Source organism: Porites lutea, chromosome 2 (assembly GCF_958299795.1).
Source record: "Porites lutea chromosome 2, jaPorLute2.1, whole genome shotgun sequence".
NCBI lineage: Eukaryota > Metazoa > Cnidaria > Anthozoa > Scleractinia > Poritidae > Porites > Porites lutea.
Genome location: NC_133202.1, coordinates 48807534 through 48825184, shown reverse-complemented (window position 1 = coordinate 48825184; position 17651 = coordinate 48807534). Strand labels below are relative to the sequence as shown.

At 37.1% G+C, this 17651-nt stretch overlaps 1 protein-coding gene across 1 annotated transcript; it reads right to left on the bottom strand.

Moving 5' to 3' along the window:
- Nucleotides 1-559: 559 nt before the first annotated feature.
- Nucleotides 560-17103, bottom strand: LOC140928911 (dihydropyrimidinase-like). Its single transcript, XM_073378713.1, has 19 exons — nt 17013-17103; nt 13384-13478; nt 12740-12813; nt 11506-11616; nt 11059-11136; nt 10153-10239; nt 9745-9806; nt 9258-9338; nt 8553-8666; nt 7627-7789; nt 7269-7338; nt 6032-6132; nt 5351-5391; nt 4822-4905; nt 4054-4140; nt 3119-3211; nt 2179-2265; nt 1537-1708; nt 560-1113 (listed from the first exon to the last, which is right to left on the bottom strand). Exons 1-19 carry the CDS (start codon nt 17025-17027, stop codon nt 1025-1027), a joined length of 1704 nt encoding a protein of 567 aa, XP_073234814.1. The 5' UTR covers nt 17028-17103; the 3' UTR covers nt 560-1024.
- Nucleotides 17104-17651: the final 548 nt, after the last annotated feature.

Below are 17651 nucleotides of genomic sequence, written 5' to 3'. Positions count from 1 at the left end.
ATTGTGTGGCCTTTTTGGGTTCATTTCATTCATTGAACTCAAACGCTCAGGTACAGCAGGGGCATCCAATGACTTTCTTCCCGTAAGATAACTGTTAGAAGGAGCAAATATTGCCTAGAAATTTCTGAAGCTCGAGAAAGGCTGAAACTAAAAGTTTTTGGATAACCGCACCCATTCATCATAAAGACATTCGGAGTTTTTCTACTTAACTTACTTAGTACTATTTCCGGTTGTTGTTTCACATTTCGTTAGCGAATATTGTGAACAAATGGTCTCCTGAAATTTTGGTATAAGAGAAAACATACCCTTGGATTTGCTCTTTTTTTTTTCAGGGTAGCTAATAGTTTCGGGTGAGACAAAAAAAAGCCACCAAAAAAACGACCAAAGTCCCCCTAAGACATCCGAGCAGATAAACAGATTTATCCAAACAGGCTTCTAAAACATACAGAAAACCATTTGAGATACTTCTGACGCATTTGAAAGCATTCCGTCGTGAAGTGCCCCAATAAAAAAAAACGAAAAAAGTTGTGTTCTTCTCGAGACATACAAATCAGGCAAATTAGATAAATTATGTTGTCTTTTAATCTCTATGCAAATATTCAGCTACAGAATGATAGTCTGGAGTATTTTGATCAGTACAGTCATCATGTCCGACCGACCACATATAGGATTTCGTTAAACACTGTTGCGGATGACCAACTCGTGTTATTTATAGCTCTGCATTTTGTGGCACACGGCCTGCATACTGCTAGTAAGGTTTATAATATCAACAGCCATAATTGTCTCTTGGTAATATTTATTCACTATTTACTCAGTTTTTATCTGACGAAGACGAAGTTATAAAAAGAGATGAGAAAACGCAGAAAGTAAGACCGCACTTTAACTAGTTCGACCTAAGGTATTAAAACACATATCCCTGTTGGTGTGAAATGGGTTGATCGTATGCATACAGCCGTCCTTAATTTACATATTCCTCCAATGTGAACGTTCGTAAAAACAGGATTGTCCTTATTTCCGAGCGTGTTCAGCTCAGTGATAGCGAAGAACCACCACCGGGAGGCTTACAAACACGAGTAGAAGATCGACCCGGGACATCATCGTCATCTTGTTTACCTGTTAAAAATAAAAAAAAATAAAAAAAATTCAATGAAACGAGCTAAGATAAATTTAAGAAGCTCATACGCTACTCTGATCGAATGCAGACGGGTCACTTTTATCATAAATTCAATGTAACAGGAATTTAAATTAGCAGACGAGTTTTCATATGAAACTGCACGTTTAAACATGTTTACTTCGCTTCTTATGTTGTGGGTACGACTGCGTATATTGGGATCTTTCGCAAAGAGGGAGTATACAGAATGTAATAGACGCTACATGTATAGCAGCAATGTATTTTTTAACCAACTACAAAAACATACACCTCTTAATTATTACGCAAAGAAATACGAGGCTCTTGACACAATTAAAAAAGACCCGTTTAAATCAGGGTACTAGGCCACCTCAAACCTGGTTTCCTGCAAAGTGTTCCTCACTCACCAGAGAGCTCGAAGCCAGACTTGTGAAGGTCCCTCGAGGCACCAGTTCTCCTCTGTTCTTGATTCTTTTGTTTGCGCTGTGACGGGGACACAACAGGTGGAGGCTCAGACGACTCAATATGGATAACAGGCCCAGTATATGGTTCTCTTTCCACTTTGACGAGTTTGCGAGTCTAAAATGAAATAACCATCACAGTCAACCATTTCCACCTTTGAAAAATTGGCGTCGCATTCACGTAGGTTTCACTAGCGATCAGGATGCACTCATAAGCGAAAGCATGATGTTGATAAGCACAACGATTAAAATGCTTCCTCTCATCGTGCTTTCGCTAAGGCTTCCCATTGTGCTTTCCTCAAACGTCCCTCGCTCGATGAAAATGTTCGCAAAGAAAGGCGGGAAGGTGGAAACCCTCCCATTGTCCCTTGCGCTTCGTCACCAGTCGCTCGCGTGTCACTCGCGTTTCGCGCTAAAATGCGAAAAAGGGAAGCGCAAGAGGAGGAGGAGGCAGGTTCATTGGGTATTGTTCCCAAAATATGATCTCCTCAAAGCCCCTGACTGATCCACTTCGGTCGATCGTCGGACAAGCCGCTCTCTTGTCTCATATAAACCCAATTGAGGTGCTTGGACTACCTGTGATCTTACCTCATCCCGTTTGATGGTCCGGCCATACATGTATGAAGAGAAGGGTGGGTTGGGGATAAACCGACCAGAACCGCGAACCACATTGAGCTGCAATAAATAAAAAGCATGCAATGAATGGAGAAAATAAAGGATTACTTGACAGCGTTACAAAAAGCTTCCGATACAATCTGAAATAAGGAATTCCATCATAAATCTCAGTAAATACCGTCGATTTATTCAAGCGATAAACTAGGGGCTACTTACCATCTACAAGGGAAAATCAAATATTTAAGGCTATTCCGGCCGTTAAGGAAGCTTCAGAAAATATGAGCTGTAAATTGATAAGGTGCAATTTATTTTTCTACTCTTTTACTCTGTTCTGATGATTTGGATATACTTTGTAGTGGTGGGTTGTTCTCCAACCACGCCAAATTTTAAAGTTTTATGTTTTTGCACAAGATTTCCACCAGGGTGGTTTCAGTGAAATGGTAAGAACCCCATGAATGAGGTGTGCTCGCGTTTTTCAACTTTTGGAAGAATAATCCTTAAAGATTTCAACTCAATCTTACAATTACTTTGAAACAAAATTTACTAGGCACTTGTGTTGAAAATAACAAAACCAGAGCAGCTAACTAAAGGTGAAAACCTCGAATAATAACATATCAAACAACGTAAAACAGAAGCCACGTCTTGTTTCTATCAGCTATCATTGTGAACCATGAGTAGTTATTATTTCAGGAGAGAGCTAAGCTGCAAATATTCTAGAGCTTGATGAGAAGTCAAATAGGAGCGATAAAGAAAATTATTAATTAGCACGACGACAAAAAAAAAAAAACAATGAAAGGAAGGTAAAAACGAAAACTATTTTCAAACCAACAATTGCCCCGAAATTTTCAAACAGATTTTGGGAACCCTTTCTAGAAAAAAGGCCCTTTATAAGAAGAAAAATGATTGAACTAACCTCACCACGTTCGTAAACTACTTTTCCTTGACAGATTGTTACATCAGCTGCTCCGTGGCATTCCATTCCTTCAAAGATGTTAAAGTCCACCGCCTGCCAAAAGAAAAAGTTGTACGATTAAACGCTATCAAAAAAGGGACCATTGGATCCGAAGAAGGCGGCATAAACTTCTTCTTCATCACGATGATTCCAACTTACTTCTTTTGTCAAATATAGGCGAAATCTTTTGGAGTTGAATTCCTAACAACCATATCCGAAATCAGAAAGAGAAAGAAAATTTCGCAGTGACCTGTTTACGACCTCTAAGGCTCTTTCACGTTGTAAAAACATGCAGTGACATGTACAAAATGTAATGTACAAAAAAGTGTGCAGCACGGGCCACTAGGATTTCTACCACAACACAGCGTTTGCAACATTGTCGCGAAATGACGGTCTTGTTGCCTTTTGTTGCCTTGGCGTCGTCGGATCTTAAGCTGTGTTCATCCTATACCGGATAGCTTTCGTGCGGACACGAAAATCTCTCCAGTATAATAGCGATATACGACTCTCCACTTCAGATATTAGTGCAGCACAGCTTCTTTCCGTTACAGAAATCGCGCCGAAATCACCGTTCTAAGGTGTGAACAGAGGCCTTATCTGGTATGGCTTTCGTGCCGTGCCGGCCCAAAAGTAGTCTGCTACACAGCCGTTTTAAGTGTCGTCACGCAACGTTCCTCCCCACTAAGAGGAGGAGCGTTGCGTGACGACACCAAAAACGGCTGTGTGGCAGACTAGCCCAAAAGCTATATCCGATGTAACGGAACACGGCATTACGGTCCTTAGTGTTCAAGACGTTGGAGAGAATTGTCTGTGTAATATTATAATGTGGTTTTAACACAGTTCCCGATACAGAACCACTTGTTCATTTTCACAGATTTACATGTTTCATATCTTACTTGGTGATGAGTTTTGGCAGATATCACACGGGTGGCTTCCGGGTCCCACACAACCACATCAGCATCGGAGCCAGGGGCAATACGACCCTAAAACATACATGTGCACGATATCAGATATAAATTTCATAATTTTTGTGAGTGCTTAAGAGTGAGAAACACTCGCTCGCAACCTCACGCTCTAAAAAAAGAAGCGAAACAAACCACGAACATAAAAATGCTATTGACTCCGTTGAGGCTTATAGATCTACGGAGCGCTCTACCGATTGAGCTACGAAGCCCCGTGCAAACGGACGCAACACTGTTGTTTAACAACTCCTAACATTGTTAATTGTTATGTTATGTCCGTTTTCACACCCTGTTGCACGTGCCAACCATGTTGGGAGTTGTTGCGTCCAATTGCACGCAGCTTGAGGCAAACTGGAAGCAAGGTGCCAGAATTCAGGTATTTGGTCGCTGCAGTGGAGAATATGTCTAAACTTCAAGCTCAGAATTTAGAAGTCGTACAAGTGGGACTGGAAGTATGTTTTTTATTGATTATCTTTAAGTATACGGGGTGTAGAAAAAGCGTGAATCTGATATGAGCTCTTAGAATGATACCGGTGGCTCTCGAAAATGATTATATAATTAATTTGGGGAAAAGACTCGAATACGTCAAGATGGGTGAAAATACGAGACTTAATGGTAACAAGAATAAATTGTCTGAGTCTAGTGTAATAAGAAAATTTTGAGATAGTCATACTGTTAGTGTTTTATACCACTGCAATTTACCTTTTGAGGATAGATATTGAAAATTTTGGCCGCGGTAGTGCTAGTTACTGCAACAAAACGGCAGGGATCCATCTTTCCTGATGCCTACAACAAAAGAGAAGGAAATTCTGTGCATCAAAGAAAATAAGGCTTTCCACCCTTATCACCACAGGCAAACGATAAGATAAACTCATTCCGTGACCACGTTCTGGCACGCTATCAAGGGCGGGGTTTTACGCGCCAAGGCTACGAGCGAAACAAACATACACGACAGCCTGGTGGAAGGCTTAACAGAACTCGAAAATGTCTACCAAATATACATGAATGTATTAATGTAGATTACGAAAGGATAATCTTGTGTAGATAAACTTGTAGCAAAGAGCGCGTACAGTAACCACCAATTTGAATTAACAGGTGACTTCATGAAGAGACAGTTAGCAAGTATATGTTCTCTGGACTGAGTCGAGGATCAACTGGAATTTCATTTCTCGTCTCTTATCACCTATCTTTTTTTTCTTTTTTTTTTAATTAACACCAGTGGATAACTCACCACGCCTTTTTCCCAAATTACAGACATTCTATCTTCAACACCTGGGTCAAGACAAAAAGAGTAAAAAAAAATGTATCTTTTTCACTATTTTGTATGCAATTATCATATCCCTCGGCTAATTTACGCCCAAATAAGATATAAGGCAGTCTTCCAGCCAGGAACGTCTTTAAAGGTCTTTTCAGTGTTGACCAGAATCAATAATACTGCCTTTGCTTTGGCCGTAAAATACCCAAATGACATCTCTTAATGCAAGTGGTTTGTGTAGCAATGAGATTATATCGATGGCTAATCAATGCCATCAGCGACTAAACATTTTGTGGCACATCGTTTACTCGTCCTTGAATACTCATCCTTATCATCAATATTTAGTGAACTGATACCCCAAAATTAATAATATCTAATAATTAGATATTGATTTCATCCATTAATTATGTCCAGAAGGCACACCTTTCATAAGGCTCGATTTCCGAGGGAGGAGCGCGGGCTCATTTACCGAAGAGCGCCTGGTAATCGAGCCTTGCACGTGTAACTTTCATTTAAAAGGCATGATCCATCCTTAACTAAGTCCGACCACAGCTTTGTTTTAGACAAAATATTCACAGCTTAGCAGGATAGCTGAAAAGACCTTTGCACCGCGGACTGCTGCAATTGAACGGACAGTAAGATTTGAGGATACTTTACCATTAACCCCGTTTGGAATCTTCCGGAAATCATTTTTTCCAAGCGCCTTTTGATCTGCAGAAAACGTACAATTGTCTGTTCCAGTTAACTGTAGGTCATCACTATAAATACAACGAACCAAAAAATCCCTTAAAAGACAAGCAAACTACACAGTACACTTCAGCATTATTAGTGATGAACTCAGTTTTATAAAAAAGTAAATAAGTAAAGGTCGGTGTAACAACACAATATTAGCCCAGTTTTAAACAAACACACAAACAAAAAAATTAGTACACCAGTTTCACTGTCAGAACAACCGCTTGCTACCTACGCGAAACTAAGTTATGGGAAGCGAGATTTTCAAAGGCAGAGGGACGGAGAGGGGGATACGCATCGCCGAAGGAGAGGGTCAAAAACTATAACCCGGGTAAGAACGACGATATTTGGCAAAAGAGATTGAAATCACGGTATAGCTGGCTTAAATAGGCAAAAGGACTCCTCCGAGACTTCCACACGATTGTCTGAAATGCCCTGGGGTGCTACGAGAATACTAGCATTGCGCGCAGACAGAATCCGTGGTAATTCTAACAGTGAAAATAATAGATAAATGGAGAATGTGCCGCTAAATAGATGCAGATCATCAGGCCCTGATGCCCTTCATAGGCAAGCAAGGGGAACTTGCTTAAAGGAGCTGTGTCACGAAATTCATCAAATTTCAAACATTTGGAGCTGCCACAAAATTAAGTGAAACATAAATAAATAATTAATAAATTAATTAATTAAAAACCACTTAAAACATTAACAGAAGGTATAAATACATGTAACACAGCAAATACAAAGGAGGCACGGCTGGGCAAACTTGAAGAATATTAAAACGGAAATAAAAATTATGGTTTTTGAAAACTTGTTAGCATAACAGTTTTTCAAAATTTATTTTTGTTGTCTGTAACGTTTAATTTAATGCTCGACCCAAGTTGGGCGACATATTCAGTCTGACATGAAGCATTGATATAAGATATAAGACGACATTGCTGTGCTGATTGCAAACAGGACTTTGAGCGAGATGCTAAAAGATCCAGTTTGCTAAATTTAAGAAAGGTCTCTGATGAGTCACTTGGCTGCGACGAAAGACCGGTTGTCAGACTGCAAGAAGCCAAGATTCAAACGTTTTTCACACGTTTTGCCACGAATTGGACAAAAGGAAATAAGATAAAAAAAAAAAAAAGAAAGAAAGAAAGCCACCAACAAAACTACTCACTTGGCTAGAAGATCCATAAGGAATCCAGGGGTTGTCGGGTCAGGTCTGAGTGGTGGACCCATGACATGACCTGAAAAAGTGAAAAACAAGTAATTACAAATATCATTACAAATTATTATTTTGCCAAACAACATGAAATAATGGAGTTATGAGGTACATTGTAGCCTTCAATAGTCATACCAAATGAAAATAATTATATACATGTCCAACCCTGACAATAAATTCTCAGAGATTAAAAGTGTTTTAAGATGGAATCCATTAGGAAATTGAGTAATTTTAATTTTCAGAGGACAAAAACCTTGTACCAGAATAATATCAGAATAATTTTATTCATTTCTTTATTAATTTATTTTTATACCTGCTGCATGTCTCCAACACTTGTGCCAGTAATTTGTTCCATCAGTACCTAAGCTTGCAGCAATGGGTTCACCCACAACAACAACTCCTCGCCTACGTGCATCTGCGATAGCCTGGGCAGAAGTCTTACTCATCACATGAACAATGTAAAGGGGGCAGTTTAACTGCAAGTGCAAGAAAGCGCAAATCAAAACAAGAAGAATGATGAAGCGTTGATAGAGCCTTCCACGTTTACACATGGTTAGGAAGAATTAGCAACCATTGTCGTGGCATCTTAAAATCAATAAAGTTGCCAAGTTTGAAAGTGATAATAATAAAGTTACATGTATGACTCTACAAAGTTACAGAATTCTACAGAAACTTGAATGATGGGGGACAAGTTTGTCCTTTCCACCATCCTCGGAGACCCAGGGGCAGATAGTGGGGGCGAGGGAAAGTTTAAAATTCTGGCTTCTAAAGTCTAAAGTTCTGGCTTCTGATTGGTGCCAGAAAATTTGTGTTTTTCTGGCACCAATCAGAAGCCACAACGGCGGCGACTGTTTGAAACTGGTCTAGTAAGACAATGTCCCCAGGGGCTCTTCTGGCCGTTCTTTACTTTTCTTTTGTGTCATATTTTTCCGCCTGTTTAGACTTTCCCTTGCCCTCACTATCTGCCCCTGGGTCTCCGAGGATGGCTTTCCACTATACATGCACAAGCATCTGTATGATTTTGCAACTTTGCATGAATGTCATTGCTCATTGCTGACACATCACTTTTCCAACTTGGCAAGTTTAAAAATTTTAGGGTACTGTTTGCAGTGGTGTTGACAGATTTTCACTACCGGGTCCTCGAAAAAGTTGACTGAGAAAAAAAAAACAACAACAACAACAACAACTGTTTTTTTTAGCCAGTTGAGAAGTAAAGAAGTAAAGAAGTAAAGCCCAAACCTGATTGGCTATCATCATAGCTCTAACACAAGCTTCTGTCTCTACTTCCTCCGTGCGGCACATCTCATGTCCCTCAGGGCCAGTTATGCCAAGAGCAACCATCTTCTTGGCATTCTGCAACAGAAAAAAAAAACAAAACAATATTAATAATAAAATACCCGAAAAATGTACCATTGTAGCAACTGTCATGTTGACAGACAGTTGTGAAGCTTTACTAGCATAAAGTTTTAAGGTTATAGCATCACTACAGATAACTGTCAATGTACACTACCTAGAAGAAATAGTCTGTTAATACACAAAAGAGGAAAAATTTCCAATCTCACTTCCTAAAATAGCTGAAAAAAGCGGAAAATTAACAGACTAACATTTTACATACCCAGTGAAATACATGAAATACATACTGCCTTAAGCGAGTCACCTCAAAAAGTTATTTTGCTGTAGACAATAATAATGCTTTGTTTATGTGCAGTCTGGTCTCTATCTTCAGAGAAAATGGTGACTCTCCATTTCCCCAATAAATTACAAAACAAAGCAAGAATGCTGAATCGTAATAAACCAATAATAATATCAGACTCATTTACACCACGCACAAAATATTGCGACTCGTCATCGTCTACCAAAACAATAATTAACTAGGTTTAATATTAGCCAATAAATTACATGCATAATTATGTCATACATGGCATTATAATAACTCTAGTCTACCTCTGCGATAAGAGTTCCATTCTCAGCATGAACTTGTGCAATGGCTCCAATATCTTTACACTTGCTGTAACAATGATACATCTGCCACAAGGGGTAATAACAGATGAACAAAGAACATTAGTAACAAGCGTACATGTACATATAACTGATATTATTAGACTGCAAAACAGTCCGTATTTCTGCGTATTCAAGTACGCGCAAGCAGTCAAACAAAAGGCCATGCTTTACCGATTTCTTTACTGATTTGGAGAAAAAAACCCGACTGTTTTGCAGTCTAATATCATATAGACTGTAGTTGGGTAACCACCAACAACTAATCAGGTGAAAATATACGTACATGTACTGTATTTTCATTTTATTCATGCATGAATTTATTTTTATTTATTTTTTAATACCGACAGGAAAATATAATTATGCCTGCTTTGATTCAAAGAAGAAAGTTGAATTCTGTGAATATAAAGATGTACGTAATAAAATGCTACTTTACCTCTTCATCAGTTAGCATAAAAACATCTTTATAAGCCATGAAGGTTTTAAATGAATTTATACCTGTAAAATAAGGACAAGTAACTAAGATTTTTCTTAACTGCAGCAATAATTGTTCCTTCATGCAACTTCCGTACCTGCGGACAGTGTGAAAAAGGAGCTCTTATTGTTGACCATCAGATTGGATACTTTGCTTTTTGCATTATTTTGTTACATTACAGTCACTGAAAAGGTGGATAGAGCTATGCTATAGATAAATCTCAACCCAAATTCTTATCCACTGGACAGCTATTTATCCATTGGAAATCACTATTCAACCTCTGAACAACTGACATCTGGTTTGTATTTTCAGTCAAATGATAGCGGCAGCATGGACATATTCACTAAGCCCTTTAATTTTTAATGCTACCTTTTTCTTTAACAAGTGTTTCCATCTCTTCTCCAACTTCATCACTCCACCATGTCACGGCTACATGGAAGGAATAATCACAGCAAACTGCAAATCAATGAAACCACCATTAGTACTTAACGCTTCGAATAATCTCTCCTTGGAAGTGGCACACTTTCCTTTACAATTCACGCCCTTTACTGCATCCAAAGCAACAGACAGCAAAATTAAAATTGTTGTTACTGTTACTAGTTTTGGAACTGCATACATTTTTAGCATCCTCCTGATGAACAGTTACAACTTCAATGTACAATGTACATTGTATACTACATTGTATTAATTTTATTAACATTGTATTAATTTTATTAGGCTGCATATATTGTGGTTAAAAAAATATCCTTGGTTCAAATTTCAATTTCGTTCCTTAGCTTCAAACTTATCATCATACTGTACAGTGCGAATTATTTGCCAAAAACAAAGGAAACATGACATTTGAACTAACAACACAAATTTAAGGAAACCATGATGAACATACTGTACCAAACTATTTGAAAAAAATAAATTATAGTCTCAAAGTCTCAGCTTTTTTTTAGTCTTATAGCTTTCAACTGTATAGCAGAGTCTTGTCATTACATAAATCAGACATGTGATAATAAATGACTTTGCGATACAGTCAAAAGCTACAAGACTAAAAAATCTGAGACTTTGAGACTAGCATTTACTTTTTCAATTTTGCTTAGCAAAGTCAAGAAAGCATTCATGGAATTATACCAAAATGTTTTCAAGGGTTTAAGTCAATCCAATGTATTTGGTGGTCATATCCATTCTGCATCTGTATAATGATGTTTTCACCAAATGCACTGCAGGCATTTTATAGGGATACCTACAATTGTAAACCCTGGTAAATAAGTTAAGAGTAACTTGTACCTTTCTCGTCAGCCCATTTTCTCCATTTTTCGTAAGCTTCCAACAACGATTCACCCTTTTGTGGAATCACAAAGTCAACTGTGATAGAGAAAAATATCAAACAAAAACGTCATTGTATGATACATATGTACAGCTGTATCTATCACAACAATAAAATTTAACACTTTATTTATAATTATAATGAAACTAATCTTTAGTTTATTTTGTAGCTTTCAAATAATATAAAGACTTAATATTCTATTTACGTAGACTGCATATCAATTAAATTAAGTTTCATTGTACAGTCACGTACATGTATAACAGTTCTACAGGGCTGCCACTAAAATTTCACATCACTGTGCATTGTGCATTACAGTATAAACTGTACTGTAGAGGTACGGATTTATATGGCTACAAGGTACCTGGGGTTCTTTTGATACTTTTTTTTTTGTCTGGATTATCACTCACTGATCATGGTGGTTCCTCCAGCCAGTGCTGCTCTTGTTCCAGAGTAAAAGTCATCAACAGCAACAGTACCCATAAATGGAAGCTGCATGTGTGTGTGACTGTCAATTCCACCTGAATGAATACAGTTATCATGCAAAGTGATAGTTGGTGAGTGTTAAGAAAAATATTGACACTACATGTAGTGTTACTCATTTGCAAATTTCAGTATCTGCTGGTTGATAGTTGGCTGTTTGCTGGCGCAGTTGGCTGATAATAGCCAGTACGGTTTTAAGCAAAATTGTAGGCTGGTCGTCCACTGACAGGCTGCCCAGCCAGTACCTTATCTATTGCCTGGTTTCCATAATTGATCCAATCACCTCAGTCATCTCAAAATAATAATGTTCACAAGATTGGGACAATTATATGAAAACACTACCTGGACGAATGCAAAAGACCCAGACGATTGGGATGACCTTAATCATTTTGGGTAGAACTGAGTTTTTGCAGACAAATTGGACAATATTTTTTATTGTGTAGAATTTGAAGTGATCACATGGAAAAATTCTCAGACGACTAAGATGATTGGAGCAATTGAAGGCTATCCCAGAAATCATCACTCTTATTCTTAAATGGATGGGGCAATCGGGATGAATGTTATGGAAACCAGGCTTTAACTGTAGCTGAAGATGCATCCTGAAAAGCTCCTGTAGTTCAATGCTTTGGAAACGTGGGTATAAGGTTGGTATTTATGGTCAACTGTCAGTAGCCTGTTGGTGATGTGTCCAGGTAAACTGCCTGACAAGCAGACCAGGGCTCAAAAATTAATAACCACTTATCAAAGGACAATATCTAGCCAAGATAACCATTTGTCCAGACAAACTTTTGGTTTACCGTTCACTTTGAGCGGCACTCAAAAGTAAATGAGCGAGCAGAAAAATATATAGAATTACTACTTTGAATTCACACCATTACAAGTCATTTCAAGAAGACAAGCATCTTTCTCACTTTATGTTTTTACCTGTTAGGCTAGTACCTTCAAGTTATTACATCGTGTTATTTTTAATACATGTTTTTTGACTGGTCAGAAGAGAGATGTGACTAAGCATAAATTTCTTTGGCTGGTTAACACAACCTTGGAATGACCAGAAACTGTCCCACAGTCCTACAGACAGATATTCAGAAAACTAATCATCACAATAAAACAGTGAAAACTACAGTTCAAAAAATGCTGCCTTATGTCTAGTAGGATTATTACCTGGGATGACAAGTTTTTTATTAGCATCAATAACTCTTGCTCCACCAGGAACAACAAGATTTTTACCAACATCCCTGAAAAGGGGAGGTTAGGCAAAGTTTAACAAACAACAACAAAATTAATTATTATTATTATTATTATTATTATTATTATTATTATTATTATTATTATTATCATTTTTTATGTCTATTTTGATTAAAGTTATAATATATACATGTACATGTACATGTATTGTGGCACAATTCTCTTCTTTTCTTTCAATGAAAGGATTTACCTGTGACTGTACTACCCATGCTAGCTTGCTTTTTCATTATAATCCCTCTCTAACTGACTGAGTAAAATAAAAATTAAATTAAGATGCAGTGTGCAAAGAAAGTATGGTCCAATAGCCAGGGGCTAGTGGATTTTGCTTAGGGGTATTCAAATTGCAGAAGAACTGTAATCATCTTGCTCATCAAATATCTATTTTTCAGGCTAGTTAAGGTGACTTTGAGCTAGAACAGGCTAGCTACAGCTTGCCCAAATAGCAAACTGTATAACTGACTTTCGTTGCACCCTGGGATAGTTTAAAAGTAATTATTTTATCAAAAATAAAAGAATATTTGCATCTAAATGTAACTACAATTTTGCAGTTCATTTCTTACTTTATCAGTCCACTTTCAATGAAAACATCAGCCTCGACCATTTCATCATCATTGACAACAATTCCACCCTTTATGAAGATGCGATCTTTCTGAGCCTGTAACACAACAATTAAGAGAAGGCTGGCTGGTGAATTTCATACACATTCATGTACATGTACAAAATGGAACTCATCTGCAAAAAAAACATCATGCTCACAACACGGATATTACAAAACTGTTAGTTATAAGCTGTGGTTTAATTAAATGCTCTGATTTCATTTCTTTGTTGTTGTTTTTTTTTTTGTTCATTTCTTTTCATACTAAAGCAAAGAAAAACTGAACATGAAACAACAGAGAGAAAATTCTTTGCCTTCATGTTGTAAGTTACAAGTACGTATACATGTACAATACTTGCATGGAATTGCAAAGCAAATGTACAAAGCTCAGTGGGAAAAAGAAAAGTTCTGAATAAAAGAACATTAAACACAAGCAATGTACTGTTCCAAAAGGTCAAAACAGCAGATGGTGGTTGTTACAGAACCTTGGCAAGAATCACATCCATTAATTTGTTCTTTACTCTACAAAACCTTGAAGTCAAAGGCTAAACAGTACAAAAAACAATGACTTCACCAGCTGGAGTATTTTCAATTACAGTGTCCTGTGCTGTTTCAAAGTGAGTCATTATACCCTAATCCCTAATATAACAAGCTGCTTTACTTCAGCACATTATCTACACATACATTATACCATGTAAGATGCATTATCAATTGAAAAAGTATTATAATAAGATAAAACATATATTGTACACCGACATACATGTAAATTTAAGCTGCCACTTAAAGTCAAGTATAAGTGGGAAATCATTAGTGAAGCCTTTGTTCACTGTAACTACATGTACCTTCTAAAGCTGGTTTATAAAAATGACTCATTTTTTTATTTTATTAAACAAAACCAACAACATACATGTAGTGGTGTACCACTGTATATACATCCTACATGCACGATAGGATCTTTTAAGGATGCTATGACTTTTGAGTCTGTGGAAAAGTCACTGTGGTGTGACCATTTAATGAAACCTAGATTGTATTTGGCAGTGTACAATGTACTGTTATCAAGCACATATTTCTTTTTCAGCAGTATTATTATTTTTTTCTTTTGGTAGTGAAGTAAAAACCAGAAAAACATTACCAGTTACGAACTAAACTTTCATTTTTTTACATGGACAAAAAAATTGTTTTACAAATGCAAGTCAAGTAAGAATCTGATACCAAACATGATGTCATGAATCGAAGCACTCGAGAATGGACCATCTGAAGAAGTCCTTTTCAAGAACTGGTGCAAAAATATGGAATAGTATTCCCAACAGTGGCAGAGCTCTATCTAAATATAAATTTAAGAATACCCCAAAAAGTTGGCCACTGGATATTTTGATACAGGAGGATACTTATTTTGGTGTGCGTACTTTAATTGACATATTGAGTAAATATTAAATTTTCAGTTTAATTTCATTCACTCCTTATTTCATTTATCTATTTTCAAATATATGTATTCTCTGTCTTGTTAATTTAATATGTTGATGTTCGAGTATCTGTTTAACTTTTTTTTTATGTTTCAACCCTATTATTGTAACTTTTTTTACTTTTCCTTCCTGCCTCGATTAGCTGTAGGCTACTTTGCAGGCAAGGATTAACTATAGCACATACCCAAAGTGTTTTTAATAAACGTAAACATGAACTTCAAAAAAGGTTACATACTTGAAGAAGACGCTGAAGTCATTGATAGAGGGACTTCAGAACAAATTCAGAGGATTATTGTAACAGGATTTTCATTAAGAATTCTAGTAGCAGGAGAAAGGTGTAATACTACAGGAGAATATTTTGAAAGAGGCTCCATGTCTGAATAAAAAATAGTCATAGGCTACTGAAAGTTTGCAGGAGAATTCTGCATAGTAAACGGAGAATTCTCTCATCTCAGATGCCCAATGAACGTCCTGTTGTAAAACAAAAAGATATTGAACCCTATATCTTCCTGGCTCACTGACACATCAAAAGATAATTCTATTGTTGGATGGATTGTGCATAGAATCATGCACCTGTTTTCCATGCAGACTTTTTCTGAAGTACAGCTATATTATCCTATTACCAGCTTCCAGAAGGGAGTTTATTTACTGAATAACGTTTCTCGCGTTTTGCAACTAAAATACGAAGAGATGCTCACTTATTTGACCTTGCCCATCAACATTGTGAATTTGGTATTTTAATAAAACTTAAAAGTTTTATTGCCTATTTTAAATAAGACATGCAACAGCATCAAATATTTTCTTGTGTGATTGTGGCTACAAACTACTTTGTAAACAATGCCAAGTTCAGAATAAATATTTTAACAACAACTTTATATGCTTGAAAAATATTTTCAAAAGAAATGTTATATTTTACTTTATCATTCTACATAAGGTCAATGATGTTCTGGTTTCAGATTAAAACATATTCTCATTTACAGAATCTATAAGGTTAAGAAACAGTTTCCTTTCAGCAAAAGCATTGAATAGACAAAGAAATATTGTTCATTGTTTATAATTTTCTACATTCTATACTTTGTCTGCTTGACAATTGCATGCAATATTGATAAACCATTTTTGTGGAGAGAATTTAGATGTTCATACTATTGCAAGAAGTACCGATAAAAAATTAAAGTGAAATATGTGGCTAAAAGGTTACCCAAGAACGAAATAAACAGTTTTAAGCTCTTAAATGTATAAGAAGACTTAAAATCACTGACGTACAACACCTTTAAAGACCTGATAATTGAACAAATCAAGGGCGAAAGCGTTAAATATTTTAAAATGGCAAATTCACACAATAGTTACATATGTGAGTGCAATCAGTGTCGAGCGTGATACAAAAAGTCATGTAAATCACGTTCAAATAACTACTAAAATATTCCAAAACATGTCATGGAAAATAAACTCAAGAAGGCTTATGAAATGCTTCAAAAAATTATAATAATTTGACCATTATTTCAAAATCAAATAAGCTTTCATGTAAAACAGTAAATTAAAGATTGAAGACGAGGCGCTTTGTCAGGGAACAATAAACATACACAGGAACAGCTAACTTAAATAATTTATAACATGTAGCGTCTAAAACGTTTGAAGTTGAACTTCTCTGCATAAATATGATAAACTTTCTAAAAGAAGGAAAATTATCATCTCTACCTTAGTAACCTGAAACGCCCATAAATTACAAATTCATTACAATTCACACGTCTGTAACTGTCGCTGAAATGTTCATGCACGCTTTCAAGCGCCAGATAATTGATGTTTACAAATGCGCCACTCAACGCTAATGTAGATCGAAAAGATGGCAAGCTATTTACTGCATCTCATATTTTTACATGGGGTACTTGAAAGTCAATTTGCGGTACCATATTCTTGATTATCAAGGACAGCATTTTAACAACGTAAGTTTAAAAAGGATGCCTCTGCAAAACGGGTCAAACACTTCGGACCCTTCAGCAGCTTTGCAAAAAATCAACAATCTCGAATCGATTCGAAATGGCTGTGATCGCAAGTACCAATCAGTGATTTTACACCTTTTATCGATAGTTGTGTTACTCATTGAAGCTTTAAGCAACAGTAAACGTCTACTCACCATTGCGGACGCCATTTTCTATTTATCCTGTGCCGACTTGTGCAATGAGCTAGTCGATGAAGGTGAAAAGAAATAGGCGCGCATAAGAGGCTCTGCGCTTGGGATTGTGGGATGGTCTAAACGTTGGACATCTGTCACGCAACGACGCGTGACAGACTACAGTTCAGTGGAACGGTAGTGGAACCACTTCTCGACGTTTCGCAGCTTTTTTTTCCATCTTGCTGAAAAATCCGCTAGCTACGCAGGCTAGCACAAAACTTTCGCCATAACCGGCTTTCATTAAATCCCGGTTTATCTTCATGACCAAAATACCAAGTGAGCTCTTGGACGAAGATGACATGTAGCATGCGTAGCAGGCGTCGAAAGGAGTAGGGGATAGGGGAAAAAAAGGGGAAAAGGGAGGGGTGTAGGGGAGAGAGGGTTAGGGTTAGGGTTAGGGTTAGGGTTACAGGTTAGGGCTGATTCCCTGGGTAAGGGTCAAAGCCTGAACAGGCTCATTTAGGAAAGAGGGGAGACAGGAGGGACGGCCGCATACGTAAGCTAAGCCTGAGGAAGAGGAGCACTAGTCAGTTTCGCCAAAGAAAAAATGCCCGCTGAAATAAAGAACAAGAGATCCTGCATTCTAAAAATATATTTAGA

Coding starts and splice junctions, on each gene's coding strand:
- LOC140928911 (XM_073378713.1), bottom strand. Junction 11,137..11,505: donor TGGAGGAACCACCATGATCA/GTGAGTGATAAT, acceptor TCTCTATCACAG/TTGACTTTGTGATTCCACAA. Junction 4,906..5,350: donor TAATTTGGGAAAAAGGCGTG/GTGAGTTATCCA, acceptor CTTTTGTTGTAG/GCATCAGGAAAGATGGATCC.